Genomic DNA, 18,110 nt, shown 5'->3' with positions numbered 1-18,110 from the left:
ATGAGATCTGACAAGATATTCGCGCTTGTTTTATATAGTACTGTATTGACAGAAGGCACAGTGGTTGTAAGGAATGTAACGGAGGAACAAGCGACTATTGATATTCTGGAAAGCCTTGTGAATAACTACGACAAGGATTTGCGCCCGTATTTTGCAAGTAAGTTAAATCACATGGATTTTGTTTTTTGCCGACAGAATTACGCTTTTGCAGTAAAGGAGTTTTACATATTACATTTTAGTGAATTATTAAAAAAATAATAGTGGATTAGTGGTAATGATATTGTGGTGATGATAATTGATGTATTTTGTTATAGGGAGGGTGTGTATATGGTATGTAAGGTACACTAGGTGTGCGTTTGCAGAAACAGATCAAAATATTATCACAAAATCATTTTGAGAGGAAACGCAGGACCTGGAAAACGCACACTGGTGTCGATATTGTTGTATACAATATACGTATCATTGTCGCTCTATTGGCGTAAGGTACGGTGTTATATTGTTGAGGATATTAATATGTGGGTGCATGTGGGTAGGCCTACTGTGTCGTGGGGTGGATAGTTAAGTTGTTGGTTGGGTATATCGAGGGTTGAGAGCCAGAAAGCCTCAACTCACAATCACCTGCTCCCACAAAATGAGCATAAAGTCGTTAGGGCATTATAGAAGATACAGTCCATTAATCACGACAAAATTCAATAGAAAACAAAAGACACTATTGATTTTTGAAGACCAAAGCAAGGAGCCAACTTTAGGCTCAATTTGTGAGAGCTGGTCATGGTGAGTTACGGCTTTCTGGTTCTGAACCTTCGATGTATGTTTTGGTGTTTACAGAAGATGCTTATTATCAGTTCCCGTGTTCATTTTCAGCCGGTACTGCTGTTGATGTAACCGTTGATATGTACCTGGCAAGCCTGAATTCCATCAGGGAGGATCAAATGGTAAGGAAATTAATTTGACGAATTATTTGTTCTTTATGAGCTGTAAAATACTATATTTAATTTGTTTATCACAAATATCATTTTTAAAACAAGAATAGGCTTATATGAAGAAAACGATTCTTAAGGTTTTTCATTACAACAAGTTGCCATAGACCGAGTGATAAACTCTAATGAGCTGTGACATCATCACCCAATTTACATATCGCCGTCCACAGCCAATTGAAGCACCATTGGCCTCATGACATATCATTTATACACAAATGCGCTAGAAAAGGATTTAATATTGTATTTACTATGCAAATAACCACTTTCCTTGCTCCACAGTGTATTGGGAACTAACCCGTTGTTATGCTAAATAACCTTCCCAATTTTACGTGTTGAAGGCCACACTCTCCATACCTCAGTAAACATCAAAAGAGAAGCTAGCCGTTTTCCGTGTTAAAAAATGACATGGAATTTCTTTGTGTAATGGTTTGTCAAATATGGGCATAGTGGTGTCCGACCAATATTTATCATTGCATGGTACATCAAGGAAAATACCCGGATGGTGTCCAAATATGGCTCAAATATACCTTATTCGATACTATTGAGTGAGTTTGATATTTCTACGAATGAACTGTAGTATGAATGGTAGCACGCCGCCATCCACAGCCTTGATTCACTACGAAACATGCAGTGAAATGCTTGGTTGAAATTACAATGGTACCTGAGTCGGTTTTTTACGTTTTCTAATTTTTTGCATGAAATATGAAGATAAAATATTCAAATCAATATTAATTGTGATATTTTGGCCTAGCAAGATACGGCTTTTGAAAGGATCTAGGAGTGGATACGTGCAGTTGGCCTATACCCTTGAGTGTGTGATTATTACGTTGTCAATTCATCGGCTGAATTGAAGATGTCCTCCTATACTTTTTCTAATGTCGCGTCATTTATTTAAAACAAACTCATATTGACCATAAAAATGAATTAAAACAGCCGATTCTCAATACCTGATATTCAAAATTTCCCGCGCCGAAATGACGTCATGGTTAGTTGTGCTCAATCGTCAGCCTTCATTATGTGACTGGGACGACATTACAGTGGGACGATGATATTCGGTGCCCGGGAAATTTGAATATCGCGTGGTGAGAGACGGCTGTTTTTATTCGTTTTTAGGGTCAATACGAGTTTGCTTTAAATAAAACCACGTGATTCGTGCTATAATTATTTTTCTAACATATAAGGCATAATGTTGTGATTGCCTGAGTGTTTCTTTAACTCTTGTAGTTAATGGCATTTTTGTTCACATTTTGTAATTACCCATTATTCAGGCCCGGATATATCAAGGGATACAAAGGAAATTAATGTAGGCCTATTATTGGGACGATAGAAGATATAAACAAATAACAGACAGACGACTGCGTGTGCACTTTATCTTGCTATAGGCCTAATGGAATCTCAATGAAAGCTAATGAATACGTGTTGAAACTTTTTATACATGTTGCAAATTAAAGCCTTAATGTACGATTTCCATCAAATTTTGATTTTGTTATTCTTTATTCAAAATGTTGAAATAATATTAGTAATAAATGACGGGAAGAGTTGCTGTCCTTTTTTGGTTGAAATAACAAGGTAAAGTGAAAGAAACCCCACTGGTTATTTTGGCCATTTAACACGCAGTTCTTTGGGAGGACATATTATCATAATTTTTAAATTATGATAATATGTCGAACTTTGCTTTGTTGACCTACAAAGACAACAAATTTGGCCGATTCCATTTAGGTGCAAGTTGGGGCATGTGTAAACATTACAATTATGCAAAAAAATCAGGTTTGAAAAAAATTAACCAATTTCATATTATAAGATCGTACATTATGGCTTTAACAAAAAATTTTGTCGCGTCTAAACAGGACTTTGGAATTACAGTGTATCTCCGACAACAATGGCATGATCCAAGACTTGAATTCAGTTCTTCTGTCACACTGCCACCAACGACTGACATGGTAGACAAGATATGGCTCCCTGATCTCGTCATAGGCAATATGAAAACCGCCAAATTACACAATCTTACTATGGCGAACAGATGGGTGCAAATTGATGGCAGTGGTCATGTGCTTTATACTGCAAGGTTGGTATTGGGCTGTTCCATTTAAAATCCACACTACCCCTGTGGAAGATTTTGGAAATATCTTCCACAGGGGGAGTATGAATTTCAAATGGAATGAACACATTAGGCATGCTCCATTTGAATTTCATACACTCTCTGAGAAAGATTCAACCTGAATCTTCCACAGAGGGAGGGTGAGTTTCAACTGGAAGTTTCATTTGAAATTCATACTCCCCATGTGTGGAAGACATTTCCAAAATCTTCCACAGGGGTAGTGTGGATTTCAAATGGAATAGCCTATTGAACAGTCAGAATTTATGTTGTTATACCGTAGTGGGTGAGCCTCGACCCCCTCAAATGGGGGTGTGGTTGGTGGGGGTGGGACAAAGCTGCACTTCTACCAGAGATAGTCGACATCATGGGCATACTGACCTGCGTTACCCACATAGGGAAATAAAGCGCAAATTGTGGGTTTTTTTAAATTATAGCCTATGCCTATAATATGAAAACGAACATTTTGACACCACATTTGTCAAAATCAGAGCATTGTTATGTTTTATGTTTTGACCCCATAGAGCCAAAATTTTGATTTACCTTTTTTAGGCATGAAAGCTGCTGTATTATTTAACTCACAACCAAATCACTTACAATCAATGGCGAATAAGTGACCGGTCACTAATTACGCCCGGGGGATTGGGATTTCAAATTATTTTCGACTACAAATTTAGCGTCCCTCTTAATTCGCTTCCATCAAAATTCCGCGTTCCCCTTATTTTATGAAATTTCTTCATTTAAAATTTCACAACCCCCTCCCCTGGCATAAATAATGACCGATCCCTAATTATTGTGGTTCAGGCAATTTCTGTCGACTAATATGATTCAGACAATTTCTATCGATTATTAGTGAAATGTAATTAATCAACGAGGCTTTCAGTGATTATTTGATTGTTGTAGTATTTAAGGGCTGGGGTATGAACGTTTGGACAGTATTTATTTTGGGACATTAGAGCACATCAGACATATCGAATTGCATTCTGAATACGAAGAATGTCATTCTGATATCAAATAATTTTGATTTTTGAAAGTCGCAATTTAATACACATTTTATGGCAAATCATTAAAATTGATATTTTGATATTTAACAGTACTTGAAGTAAACTTTATAAATCTGATGATTTATACTTAAAGTGTATGTAGGTGGGATGAAAAGCCGACGATCAATTGAAAATTTTGACCTTTCGTATAGAAGATATGGATTTTTTTCCCAAAACACCAAAAAAAATTAGGTCTTTTTGGGAAAAAAATCCATATCTTCAATATGAAAGGTAACAATTTTCAATTGACCGTCGGCTTTTCCTCCCTGCTACATACACTTTAAGAATATATCATTAGATTTATATAATTTACTTCGAGGACTGTTATATATCAAAAATTTGAAAAATATCAAATTTTTATAATTTGTCATAAAACTTGTATTATATTATGATTTTCAAAAATGAAAATTATTTGATATCAGAAAGACATGCTTCGTATTCAGAATGCAATTCGATAGGTCTGAGGTGCTCTCATGTCCCTCAAAAAATACTGTCGAAAAGCAATAAACGCTCATTTTAGATCCCTTAATGATATGAAATAAAATACATTAGGCTTATGTTGCGAAATCACTTGCCTGTATCATGCTGTACCATAAATCATAATGCAATCCTAAAACGGTACGATAATTTGTCAATGTGTTACACACTGTATACAATTAAAAGCATATACATTATTTTACTATAATGCTCCTTAATTTAATCCGAAAGTTTAGAGCAAATTAATTTCTGGGATTATTTAAATGATTATTATGTCTACTCCTATCTATTATTAGCTATCTACCGTAGATAGCAGTGAGGCTTAAATAAAGCATCAGTTGAAAATTGCAGATTAATTCCTCAAATTTTAAATTCAATTATTCAGCTACATGATTGAATGATAATATTTTACATTGTTAGTCCTACCAAAAAGTACTTACCCCCTCTTTATTACGATATAAAACTCAAAATCTATGCATCAAATTTAAAAACTTAAATTTTGATATCCCATTTGTCTGGATAGCTTGTTACGGGTGACTTCATTTGAAATCTACACCCCCTAGCCCTCTGTAGGAGATCTAGGTCATCCATAGGGGTGTATGGATTCAACTGGAAAAGTCTAATGTATTAGCAGGCAATCTACCGTAAAACCCCGTCTACAAGGATATACCTAAGAAACGCCCTCAATAAAATTGGTTGCTTGTTGTATTTGGAGTTTGAGCAAATATATACTGGCACTGGGTGGCTATGCATTCCATCTAAGTATGTTGTAACACCAATCAATTGTATTGACATAATAACGACTGTTTCGTATATCAGGATCGTATAGCTCAATTGATAGAGCGTCAGACTTTGGAACTGAAGACATGCTGAAGAGAGCATGGTCCGGGCACCGGTTCCGTTTTTTCATTCTCGTTTAATTTTAACTTTTTGACATGTTCTTTTTATCTTTCTTCAAATCTACCTTTCTACTTTTAATTTTAGGTGTGTTTTTTTTGTTTTTTTTTTTTAGTTTTTTTTTGTTTTTTTTATAGTTTTTTTTAGTAATTTTGTGGTTTTATAGAAACTAGTAAAAGCATTTATTCTAAATAATAGCGAAACCCACGGTTAGACAGATGTGTTGTAACTACTTGTCTGTCCTCGTCTTTGCAATAAAAACCTATGTTGCACCTTTGTGCCATCCCAATTCTTGAGGAATGGTAGGTAGGGTGCGTTTTTGGCTTAAGCACGATTTTGTTTCTACTTGAAATGAAATCAAAATAAATATTGTTCTGTTGCCACAATTGCAGTTTTTTCAATTAAAAAAAAAAGATGAGGAATAATAATTATTCCATATTTGAATCTATTGTCCCATCAAGAATAGAGTGTCTTCAAAAACTTCAATCAATTCATCTGACAAAGGAAACTATTCTGGTCATTCAATTTTGTTTCGCTTGCACCTGTTATATCACAGGCGTTGGTAGAGAAGGCACACTTCTCTTGTCTTCACCGAAGTAGTGATGTAAACACTAACATGATTAATTACCATAGCTAGCAATGGACATACACTATTTTTTGTTCCACTTGAACCCATACTATAGGCTATTCGCTGTCGATGTGACGTAATTAATCGGATTAACTACCATAGCAATTGATGAATACAATTTCGAATATATAGCCCTGCACTTCATCGTTCACGTGGCACCTATGCATTAAACCATAGTTGTCAAAGAAATGCTAATCACTCGCCATGTAAGATTAGTATTTATGAAAAGAGTGGTATTCAATCTATGTTTGGTGACATACGCGGGTGATTAGTGCAATCTGCTTGATGGTAGTTATTGCGATTATTACGTCACTTCGACAGCGAATTGTAGTATAGACGAATCCAACAAGCCAAGTGATGGTCAGAATTTATTCGGCCATTATACGCTGGTGAAGTTGCGTAATTAATCGGATTAATTACCATAGCAATAGGTGAAAACAATTTTGAACATATCGCGCTGCGCTACAAGCAGGTTACACTCATCACCTGTACTGTGTATGTCTGCAATCATAGAGCGTGTTTATAGTGGTGTACGGTATTTATACGGTATTCTTATACGTATACGGGATTAGAATGGAATGTGACTTATCCGTTATCTCGACTGTTTATAGTGGCAATCAATAGAGCTCAATAGCGCTATTCTGAATCCGAGGTGGTTGAACTCAGCGTGTTCGAGGTCACCGCAATGCAATGGGAGACACAAATATGATGCCAGTTTCAAATAGTTTGCCGTGGAAACGATACCGGCCTATTTTTTAAACATAATTGCTACAGTACCGTACCATTTTGTAGGTGATGTGTTATTACAGTGACAAATTTGAGCTCGGAGAGTTATATAACCCTGCTCCACTTCCTTGAATAACGGTATCGTTAATCCCTGTCTGTTTATAGTGGCCGTATACGGAATGAATGTACTGCAATATCCATCGATATCGAAGGATATCAGTTCCGTATAATATGTGCGGCAAATAGCGCTATTGGTCTGTTTATAGTGGCGACCAATACCGTATAAGATGTACTTATACGCTAAATACCGGATAATCTGGCTCACTATAAACACGCTCACTGATTGAATACAATACTGGTCTTTTCAAAGATCTTACAGGTGCAGCATGATATGGTTCAATGAAGAGGTACCGCCTGAACGTATCAGTGTATAACGCGGTATATTCAAAATTGTTTTCACCTATTGCTATGGTAGTTAATCCGATTATTACGTAACTTCGCCAGCGTATTGGAATAAAACAGGAGGATGTGAGTTCATAAGGGCAATGTCGGGGATTATAGGTCACAATCGATGTGGAGAGATGAGAGGTCCGACCAACAGCCATAGCGAATGGTTCATGTTCAACTAATTCCAGCGGACGGTCTGTGGCTAGTAAGGAATCGTCTTTGACCACATGCGCAGATCTGTCTCGTCAGGAAGATATTTAATATCCCGAATTTATAATAGGCCTATGCCTACCAGTTCCATCGTATAACCGATCTGCCAGAGAATATTTGTTACCATGTTTAATAAATTCGTATTTATCGTATAATAAAATGTAGCCAAATGTATATTATGTGTCACACGGTTTTCTGCTGAACCACTAGCAGGCTATGTTACCACATCTATGACAATGACAAAGGTGAATTTTGATGATTTTTATGATCGTCCGGATGAGCAAATTACTGAATGGGTCTTTAGTTCCCATCCTCTCCTTATCCGGCCAATATTATATGAATCAAAGAAAAATAAAGAAAAAATAAAATTAAACAAGAAAAAAAAAGACAAAGAAAAGAAACAATAAAAGAAAAACAATAGAATAAATTAAACTAAATATGAAAAAAAAATGATCACGAAAGGAGTCTTTAGAAAATGCAAGAAAATATAAATGGAAAGTTTGAACAATATTTTGTTCATAAAAGTTTGTGTGACCGTGATGAGGCTCGAACTCACCATCTTCCGATCTAAAGAACCAAAGTCTTATGCCTTGCCAAGTGAGCTATGCTCGTGAGATGCGAAATAAAGATAAAATAATACATTGTATACCTGCTTGTGTCGGTAAATGATTTGCTCAAATTCCATAATGATATAATATTGTGGAGGGCGCTAGCGTGAAATATGCTATCATCACAGTCGCTTCTATTCCTTATAGACGGGTTTCTACGGTATTATATTTTCCAATTTTTACATACAGGATGTATCAAAATGATTGTTCTTCATCCTTTTTTGGTGTTTTTGAAAAGCCCGCTTCTTCCAAACCCACCATTGGATCCACTTGAAATGGCTAGACTTTACACAAATCTTTTGTCATTTCAAGTTGATTCAATGGTGCGTTGGAAGATGCAGGCTTTTAAAAACATCAAACAAAGACGGAAAGCAGATGAAGAACAATCATTTTGATACAGCCTGTATATACTTTTAATACTTTAATTGTTTTACAAATTTTGCGGGCAGATTATGTTTTAACATTTTTATTTCCTCGATTCTGTGACACAGATTGAGCATACAACTTTCGTGTGCAATGGATTTCCATCACTTTCCGTTTGATAACCAAAAATGTACGATGGAACTAGATAGTTGTGAGTATAGTCTTGTGATTGATTGATTGATTGATTGATGGATTGATTGATTGATTGAGTGAGTGAGTGATTGAGTGAGTGATTGAGCGCCGAGTCAATGTGTCAGTCAGTCAGTCAGTGATTCAACAATGTACGATGGAACTATTGTGAGTATAGTCATGTGCTTGATTGCTTGATTGATTGCTTGCTTGATTGCTTGCTTGCTTGATTTCTTGCTTGTTTGCTTGCTTGCTTGATTGATTGATTGATTGGTTGGTTGATTGAGTGAAAAATGTACGACGGAGTTACATAGTTGTGAGTATAGTCTTCTGAGTAAATAAGTGAATGAGTATATTACGCCAGGGGGAATAGGAGTTAAGTTTTGAAGGGGGATCTGAAATTGATTGGGGTCTTGATGGGGGAATCTGAATTTTTACTTTGAAAAAAATAGGGGGTGAATCCGAAAATTAATTAATTTTAATTAATTAATTAATTAATTTTAATTAATTAGTTAATTAATAATTAATTAATATTTAATTAATAGAGTTAACAGTTTTTCTTCTTAAATGTCCCTTTATTTCTTTACAGTTCAAAACACCATTAACGAAGTGCGCTACATTTGGAATAACGAAGAACCAGTTGAATTTCACCAGAACCTACTCCGTTTGCCTCAATACCGAGTAAGAGGTGTCCATGTGTTCAACAACTGCACCAAGAAACTCAAAACAGGTCTGTAAAACGTTCAAATTCATACCTTTTTTGGCATAAAAGCAGTGGCGGCGCCATGAATTTTTTCGGGGGGGCAACGTCAACCAATTTTGCGCAAAATTGCTGCAAAAGTGGTATTTTCGTAATTTTGGTTTTTACTGGGGGAAAGGGGGCAAGAGTTCTGACTGGGGAATTTGTCCCCCCCTCGTGGCGCCGCCACTGCATAAAAGCGAAACACTTCCCCACGGAATGTACACGAGTTTAAGCCCAGAACCTTCGGAAATACAGAGTTGAGTTGATATATGATGTCACAAGTACACGTGGTTTGGTTTTGGTCAAAATAATAACATTTTAAATGTCGTGTTATATAAAGTGATATAAAATCATTTTAAAACGTTTTGTTTGAAACAACACCATAAACAGCATTTTTAAAATGTTGTCAAAATGTTATTGTCAAGTATTTTTTGATAAACATTGTTTTGTTGTCAACACTTAAATAGCATCATGTTAGAATGTTTTGCAGAAAGTTTTTAGATATTATTCAAACGTTTTATACCCTTTTTGTGCCCTTTATATAATCAGACATTTAAACGTGTTCTGTAAAACGTTTGTGTTTGCTAATAAGACCGCTTGCCCCGAAGCATCTGATTGTTACACAGCGCACTCACTATTTTGCTGATTGAATTGCTTTGCTATTAAAATAATTAGAGGGATGGCGCTACATTACCGCTGTTAATCGTCTTTTTGTTATTTATTTGAGTACAAACAATCATTCCAACTTTAGGTTAAAATGATTAAGTGATCAGAGCCAAATATGAGAGGTTTCGATGATTTTAGATTAAAATTTCTTTGAACGGGAATTGTAATTATTTAGGCCTACTCTTGTCAGAATATTGTAGCCATTAAAATAACATAATATGGGGGCGGGGCATGGGGACATTCCACAATCTTGGGATTTTCACCACACTTATCTCAGAAAATAGCAAAAAAGAGAACCACATTTTAGCAAAATTTTCGAAATTCTGAAAATAAATTATGGTGCTGCCGCTGGGCATTCTTATAAGTAGGGCCTATAACAGTCTTCCGTGGTTCTCAAGTCATGAAGTTCCAAGCACGCTGTATACGGTTCAATTGTATGCCAATTTATGACATGTTTGGTGAAGTTGTCAACATTTCAAACTTTATGCTTTTGCAGTGTACACCTGCAGAAAACTCACCGCCACCGACCTGACGAGTTTAGACAAATTTTTTTCCACTTTTATTCACCTGTACTTGGGCCTGGTGGAAGGGGAAAAAACATACAGACATGGTCCACCCATGGAAGAAAGAGATAAGAAGGAACCACAACGAACGCATTCACTTTGTCCACTCCCTTTACCGACATTTAATTGACATTGTTATTCATGAGGATTTACTTTGATCAATACCCCGCGTTAAATAGGTGATTGGTATGGTATTCCATGTATTTGCATGTCTTCTGGAGCGTGTCTGAAGCATGATTTGAACTAATGACCTTCCGTGCAAGGATTTTCTCTGGTGACGTGATCATCGGTCATTGATGGCCTACATCTTTTTCTTCCATTTTGCCCAATTTTCCCGAACTTTGATGACTTTTTTCTCAGAGTTGGCAGTCTTTGGCACTGAAACGAGTTAGCTAGTTACGATTATACACATATAAACTATTAAATTAAATAAGTTTCATGTACCGGACTCAACCGGAACATTGTGCATTATTTAAGAACATTTTACATCTATTTTCCATCGAAAAAGTCACCAAAATCTTACCTTATTTGCTAAAGCTGAAACTCAGCAAAAAACCGGCCGATTTTGATGACCTTTTCGATGTTTTATAGGACATTTTCTACACAACACGATCAAGAAAACAGTTTGACTGTAGATCCCAAAACAAAGCTACTATACATGTTCAGAGCATCAGTGAAATTCCATAATCTTACTTCTGGGTAGCGTTTGTTTGTTCGTGGATGGGTTTGTTATAATTTATTTCCAGTAATGATTTCGACAAGCATCGACCGCGGTAAATGGATCATACATGAAAGGAAGTACCATTGATAGCTTTTCTTTTCATGCGTCAATAGATAAGCGGATTAAAACTTGGCCGATCGAAGTCGTTGTGGTTCCTTCTCATCTCTTTCTTCCATGGTCCACCAGACCCCATCTTAATTACGGTAACCATGGAAGTAATACACATGGAAGCTGGTCAAATACTACATCAAAGTGAGTATCATACTTGCCGCGATACTGAACAAAAGCAGTACAGGTGAAAGTGGAAGAATTGAGTCAACGCATGGTCAACGTGTACCATGTCTAAAATCAAAGTTCCCGCTTAAAAATCAATAGCAGTACGAGGTTGTGTACTAAGTCCTGACAATGGGCTGTGTTATATTACCGCAGTGCATGACTACTTTTTTGAACACAAACAGATTTTATAAAATCCCTACGTAATGGTCAGAATGCTATCAGTTTAATTTAAACAATTTAATTAAAAGTATGTAATTATGTGAAAACCTACCGATTAAATGTATATATATGCTAGACTCTCAGATAGCAGTTTTAAAACAGAAAATGAAATGAAATACAATTTATTTTACGCAGAATGTAAAAATAATACCCGACTCTGGAACATTATGGTCAACAGCAATTTCTGGCAACGCCGGGCACACAAATAGATGCAGGATTCATTTTATAATGTAACGCATGTGCCAAGTGCGCATATCAATTATTACCGCTAATTAGCGGTTTAGACGTAAATGCATGATTTCCAATATTTTGAAGTTTAAGAAAATCTGTAAGTATAGGGTAGAAATCGATATTTTGATTGGATTTCTGTAATTATGGATTACAAATCTAACATCCCTGTCACTTTTTTCCGGATAAAAACAACATACTTGAAACATAATCAAGAAAAACACGATTTTTGCTCATAATAATAAACCTGTAAATAAACGAACTGGCAATAAAGGCGGCAAGTCTGATCCACATCAAAGACACGCTGACTACATTGTTATCACAATAGCTTGATACGTACCCTCTATAGAATGTTACGTAAATAATTCAATAGGTGTTGGATCGACCAGCTTCCATGTCTCTTACTTCCATGCGGTAACCAAGATACATTCAGATTATGATAATGAGATTTAAATATTACTGCCCCACCCTGACCACAAGACCTAACCGATACCTCTGTTAAGAAAAAAGAGCAAATGCTGCGTACTACCAAGAGAGATGAAAAAGGCAGGCAAAATAAGAAGTGGTAGTCCAGCAAAAGCATGAAAATACAAAGGCAACTGTTGGGTCCCCCAGCCCTGGGTGGGTAGAATCAGTACCATACTATAAGAGGAAACAACTTAATGTTGGTTACAAGTGCATCAATAAACTAGACCAGGGATTTTCTACACAAAAACAAAAATCCCACCCAATCACCCCCTCAACCCCCCCCCCCCATCCCCCAAACACACATATACATGTAGGACAAGTGACAAAACAAAACACAGATAACTTTCCCATATCACAGTGCAAATAACATGGTCCACCATGGCAAGAAAAAAAACAAGTAATAAAAAAGGGCTAAATAATATAAAACGCACAACTGTTTACTGAAAATTACAAAGTTTAGACAATTTTGTGCCAATGTGTGACATGTTCAAATTGGCAACTTAGTAGAATGCTGTACAATTTTGAATACAGTTTGGGCAACTTTGTATGTAATTTTTATGTCAATTTTAGCCCTGAACTTCGGGCATTTTCTTTCGTCATGTTTGTAACTTTGACTTTGGGATATGCAATAATAAGCGCGTCGGAGTTCTCAGTGCTTCTACGTTATTGAATTAACTTTGATCAAACTTTTACAATTTCATTTTTACTCGTTATTGTTTTCACCTTTCAATGGTTTCTTTTAGGTGAATATTCATGTATTATGATGGAAATTCTGTTTCATCGACTCATTGGCCACTACATGTTACAATCCTATATACCCAGCATTCTATTAGTCATGACGTCATGGGTGTCATTTTGGCTTGAAGTCCACGGTTCTCCTGCTAGAGTAGGGATTGGTGTAACCACAATATTATCTATGATCACCCTATATAATGGAGTTAGATACGATATTTCACGTGTATCGTACATTAAGGTAGGTTCCGAGTTGACATGGCCTAATAAAAATATGATATTTATACTTTGAAAACGTTTAGCAACTTCACGTTGAATTAGTTTGGTTAAAGATATTTGTTAAGTTCCAGTATCGTTTTATTACCTTGTTGTCGTATAATAGTATACTTAGTATAGTAGGCCCCAGGTTACATGGGGGAAAATGGTAAATCACACATATTTAGCAGCATTTCTCCTCATTTTTCAAAATTTTGCAGAATTCAGCAGCCTGTTTTAACAGATTTTGTCGTTATTTTAGAAAATCTGGCTGTTTTTGTGTGATCCGACAGCTTAACTCCCCTCCGAATGACGGGGCAGTCTATAGTGCAGTAAAGATTGGTTAAATGGCACATGAGAGTGATACGTCCCTTCGAAGTTCGAATTCGGAAGGCGAAGCCAAACGATGCAGCAAGTTGTCACCGCCGAGGATTGAATTCGTTTATATCATGTAACATGGATGAGGCCCATTAACCATGCTATCACGGCCTGTCATGTCAACCCATTTATAGCTAAAATAAAAGTTGGACAAGTTAGTAAACAATTTCTTATCTATGAAAGTGGTGACCATGGCCAAAACTCACTTGCAAGACTGATTTTTTCTTGTATATTATATTACTTTTTCAGGCACTTGATGTATGGTTTGGCGTATGTATTGGGTTCGTTGTAGGAGCATTATTGGAGTACGCTTTAGTTCACTATCTAACATTCAACAAGCTTGGATTACCCAATCCGTTTTTAAGTTTTAAATCACGAAATGCAAAGGTAAGCTAATTCCTCCATGCAGGTAAATGATAATTAATATGGCTTATATTCATATTAATGAACGTATCGTTATAAATTCGGCAAACAGCCGAATCCATATACGTCTTTTTGTAAAGTCATGTTACGCGTGAATTATTTTTGAATTTATCGAAAAAGGATCAACACTTAAGATATATAATAGGGCAGCATATCAATTTTTTAACGGTGATCGTCGACCGTACTGTGCTGCACCGTTAGCTAACCCTGTATGTTGTCCTCTTTTTCTTAATATCATGCTGATCACCGTTAGCAAATTGATATGCTGTCCTCTTTAGGTAAAGTGTTGATCTCTGGTTCCCTAATTCAAAAAATAATTCATGCATTTACATGAATTTACCAAAATACGAATACGGATTCGGCTGTCTGCCGAACTCATAACGGTATATAGAGTACTATTGCTTTACGCTTTTATCTCATTTGAAAATGGACTATTTGTTTGCAGGACAGTTTATGAATTAATAACGTGAACTATTGTAGTGAATAGAATAAAAATATATTGAATCTGTATAGATTAAAATAGGCAGCGACAAAGACAGTTTTTATTTAAAATTCGTCATAAAAGTTAAATTTATCAAAACCACGAATTTTAACAATATCAATCACGTATAACACATCAAAGCGACAATGTTAGAGTGCATCTGAATTAATTTAAATCCATCACATATAAACACGACACAAAAAGAAACTTCTCACTTACATAACCCGTCAGTGGCGTAGATTTCTTTTTGACATTGGGGGGATGGGGTTGGAAAAAATTTCTTGAAGTAAAGTGAATTCAGCACCTTTGGTGACACAACAAGTTTATGGTAAAAATGCGAGCGAAGCGCGTGAAAAAATTTGCCATTAATGGTGTAAAAGTTGAATAAATTCGCGGGAAGCGCGAAAAAATTTGCACTTTTGGGACTGAAATGGCCAAATTTGAGGTTAATTTGGTCAGAAACCCATATACAGACGTCAACATTGGGGGGATGATTGAATGGACCATCCCCCCTAGCAAACTATTGGGGTGACTTATCCCCCATCCCCCGGGATCTACGCATATGTAAATCTAAACCGGCTCGTGTAATGACAATTTCATTGACACTGTCGTGTGGAGCATCTAAGCAGCTCCAATACCACATTTGCTTGCCCGCGACTAGCACCTCTCGACTATCCCAAGTGCCCGGTTTATTCAATTGTCAGTAATTTGAAACGCATTTTACGTTTCCGGATTATGTCATGCACGCTCTCCAATTCTCCTTTACAGCTCTGCGTACTACTGTTCTAATTTGCAACTTTTACAAATTCACCAATATTCAATCTTTGTCAATTACGAGCTTTTGGTATGAAATATGCATATCAACTTAGTAGAGCTAACAAGATGCTGCACACGATTGTGTCAATCAAATCGTTCATTAAACATAAGCAGGTTTAAATTTGTGACGGGTTACATAAGTGAGGACTTTCTTTTTGTGTTGTTTTTCTTAAAAATCACTCCTTTCTTTTTACAGATCAATGACGACCCGTGTTTGACCATGACCATAGCAAATAACCCACAAATTGGCACAAAAGTCTCAAAAAGAACGAAAGAAACGCAGGTTGATTCCAGCAGCAGCGATTCTCCGACACAAACCAAAGACGAGCAAACTACCGGTGCTTATGTCAACCCTCTTAGCTGTTTGGAATTCGAAGAAGAAGCGGAACTCGGGGAAGAAAAGGAGAAGAAGACACACGAAGAAGCCAGCAACGAAGAAGATGATGAAAATGCTATAAAACCTCCTTTACCTGACGTTTATCCAATAAGAGTGTGTGTAAAAGGCAAGTGTGATGCCTTCAAGAAAGACTGCGGCGACGTATCGAGTGGTACAGGGAAGATAATTGATAGGGTTTGCCGTGTCTTTTTCCCTGCTGCATTTATTACATTTAACATCGTGTATTGGATGTATTATATTCAACAAGAAGTGATTGCAACACATGTTTTCAACAATTATTAATGCTTCAATATGTGAACTTGATGTTCTTATATTTTGAAAAGCAGTGGTTAATTATCTTATTCGATGAATGATAAACAACTATATGATTGCCTTTTGACTGCAAACATTAATATATTACTTATTACACATATTTAATACAATTGATTTATTTATTAAAGGAAGTGTCCGACAATCACAACATTATGTCTTATATATATAAGATTTCATTATAATGATGTTATTTTACTGTTAATGTCTTCTATTAAAGGAAGTGTCCGGCAATCACAACATAAGTTTTATGGTGGAAAAATAATTATCAAGCACGAATCACGTGGCTTTATTTAAAACAAAGTCATATTAACCATAAAAATGAATAAAAACAGCCATCTCTCAACACGCGATATTCAAAATTCCCGCACCGAAATTGTCTAGAGCAATGACGTCCTAATAATTCAATGAAGCCTAACGACAAATGAGAACAAATAACCATGACGTCATTGCTCTAGAAAATTTCGGCGCGGGAATTTTGAATATCGCGTGTAGAGTGATTGCTGTTTTTATTTGTTTTTATGGTCAATATGACTTTTTAAATAAAACAATGTGATTCGTGCTTGATAATTATTTTTCCACCATATAAGACATAATGTTGTGATTGCCGGACACTTCCTTTAATAGCATTAACAGTAAAATAACATCATTATAATGAAATCTTTGTAACTGTTACTAATCGCATTTAGTCTATTTTTATGTTGCCTTTAGTCGGCGGGCATGGCGATTAAGGGGAGTTAGCGGGCATTTCCCCTAATTCCATCGGTCCTGGGCCTAAAGTAAAGGGGCCGAGTGTATTGAGGGCCCATAAAGGTCGAGGTGAAATCTCTTTTGAATGACTATTTTTGGTCTAACATAAATTTACAACAAGAAAACATAAAACGGTTAAAATACAATATTTACACGTGGTTATGGATACAAAGAGTAACATAGAAACAAACATACATGAAAATATGAAATGATGTTTGATGTCATATAAACTTTAAAGAAGACAATTGAAACAGAGTATGATGATGGAAGTAGCCTATAACTAGAAAGTTTAACTTATCAAAACACTGGTATATTTGGGAAAAATTCGTTTATCTTGTGCCACTTCCAGTGGCGTGCGCAGCACATTGAAAGTGGGGGCCAGGTTAACAGTTCCCCTGAATGGCGTTTGATTTAGGTATGTAAGGTGCGGTTTTAGCGTTTTTCCCCGAATTTCCACCGAATGACCAACAAAAGTGGGGGGGGGGGGGCACGTGCCCCCCGGTCCCCCTTTGCGCACGCCACTGGCCACTTCTGCATGCAAGAGAGGAATTTTCATAAACGAAGCAAGACACTGATGGCAGCAAGTCACGAACTTTCACTTTTTATCAGAATTATATTATGTGGTTCTCCAAATGCAAAGGAGAAATTTACATTTTCTGGTTCTGCTATTGCAAAGGAGTGATTTCAGTACGTCATGATTCGCCTGTTAACACTGCACTGATATGATGAAAGTGGCCAGAAGATGGCAGCAGAATTGCGATTTCCGTCCGACCAAAAACCGCAGACTTTTAACAAAAATTATTATATTCTGTGGTGTTCCTAATGTAAGGGAAGGGTTTTTTTAACCTTATATTAATATAGGCTTATATTATGTAAGGAGGGATTTGTATTTGTGGTGCGCGATCTGCGTCATGATGAACTTCGGCACTAATGAAAATGACCCTAAATAAATAAATGTTAGCATTTATACGGCACCTTTCACATGTATCAAAGAGCTTTACATTTATTAGTTAGAATATACCA

General features: G+C 36.3%; 2 protein-coding genes across 2 annotated transcripts; both read left to right on the top strand.

Moving 5' to 3' along the window:
* LOC140158380 (glycine receptor subunit alpha-3-like) lies at positions 1-8,711 on the top strand. Its single transcript, XM_072181472.1, has 4 exons — positions 1-157; positions 865-935; positions 2,828-3,045; positions 8,603-8,711. The coding sequence occupies exons 1-4, from the start codon at positions 1-3 to the stop codon at positions 8,709-8,711; spliced, it is 555 nt and encodes a 184-aa protein (XP_072037573.1).
* Positions 8,712-9,258: 547 nt separating this feature from the next.
* Positions 9,259-16,310, top strand: LOC140158379 (gamma-aminobutyric acid receptor subunit gamma-4-like). Its single transcript, XM_072181471.1, has 4 exons — positions 9,259-9,393; positions 13,290-13,519; positions 14,161-14,298; positions 15,828-16,310. Exons 2-4 carry the CDS (start codon positions 13,307-13,309, stop codon positions 16,308-16,310), a joined length of 834 nt encoding a protein of 277 aa, XP_072037572.1. The 5' UTR covers positions 9,259-9,393; positions 13,290-13,306.
* The last annotated feature ends 1,800 nt before the right edge of the window (positions 16,311-18,110 follow it).

Source organism: Amphiura filiformis, chromosome 8 (genome assembly GCF_039555335.1).
Source record: "Amphiura filiformis chromosome 8, Afil_fr2py, whole genome shotgun sequence".
Lineage (NCBI taxonomy): Eukaryota > Metazoa > Echinodermata > Ophiuroidea > Amphilepidida > Amphiuridae > Amphiura > Amphiura filiformis.
The sequence above is the reverse complement of the archived record's forward strand: the minus strand, read 5'-3'. Positions and strand labels throughout refer to the sequence as shown.

Excerpts from the sequence above, each read along its gene's own strand:
- LOC140158380 (XM_072181472.1), top strand. The coding sequence starts at position 1 with ATGAGATCTGACAAGATATTCGCGCTTGTTTTATATAGTACTGTATTG. Across the intron at positions 936-2,827 it reads CCATCAGGGAGGATCAAATG|GACTTTGGAATTACAGTGTA; the intron begins GTAAGGAAATTA and ends GCGTCTAAACAG. Across the intron at positions 3,046-8,602 it reads CATGTGCTTTATACTGCAAG|ATTGAGCATACAACTTTCGT; the intron begins GTTGGTATTGGG and ends TCTGTGACACAG.
- LOC140158379 (XM_072181471.1), top strand. The coding sequence starts at position 13,307 with ATGATGGAAATTCTGTTTCATCGACTCATTGGCCACTACATGTTACAA. Across the intron at positions 13,520-14,160 it reads CACGTGTATCGTACATTAAG|GCACTTGATGTATGGTTTGG; the intron begins GTAGGTTCCGAG and ends TTACTTTTTCAG. Across the intron at positions 14,299-15,827 it reads TTAAATCACGAAATGCAAAG|ATCAATGACGACCCGTGTTT; the intron begins GTAAGCTAATTC and ends TTCTTTTTACAG.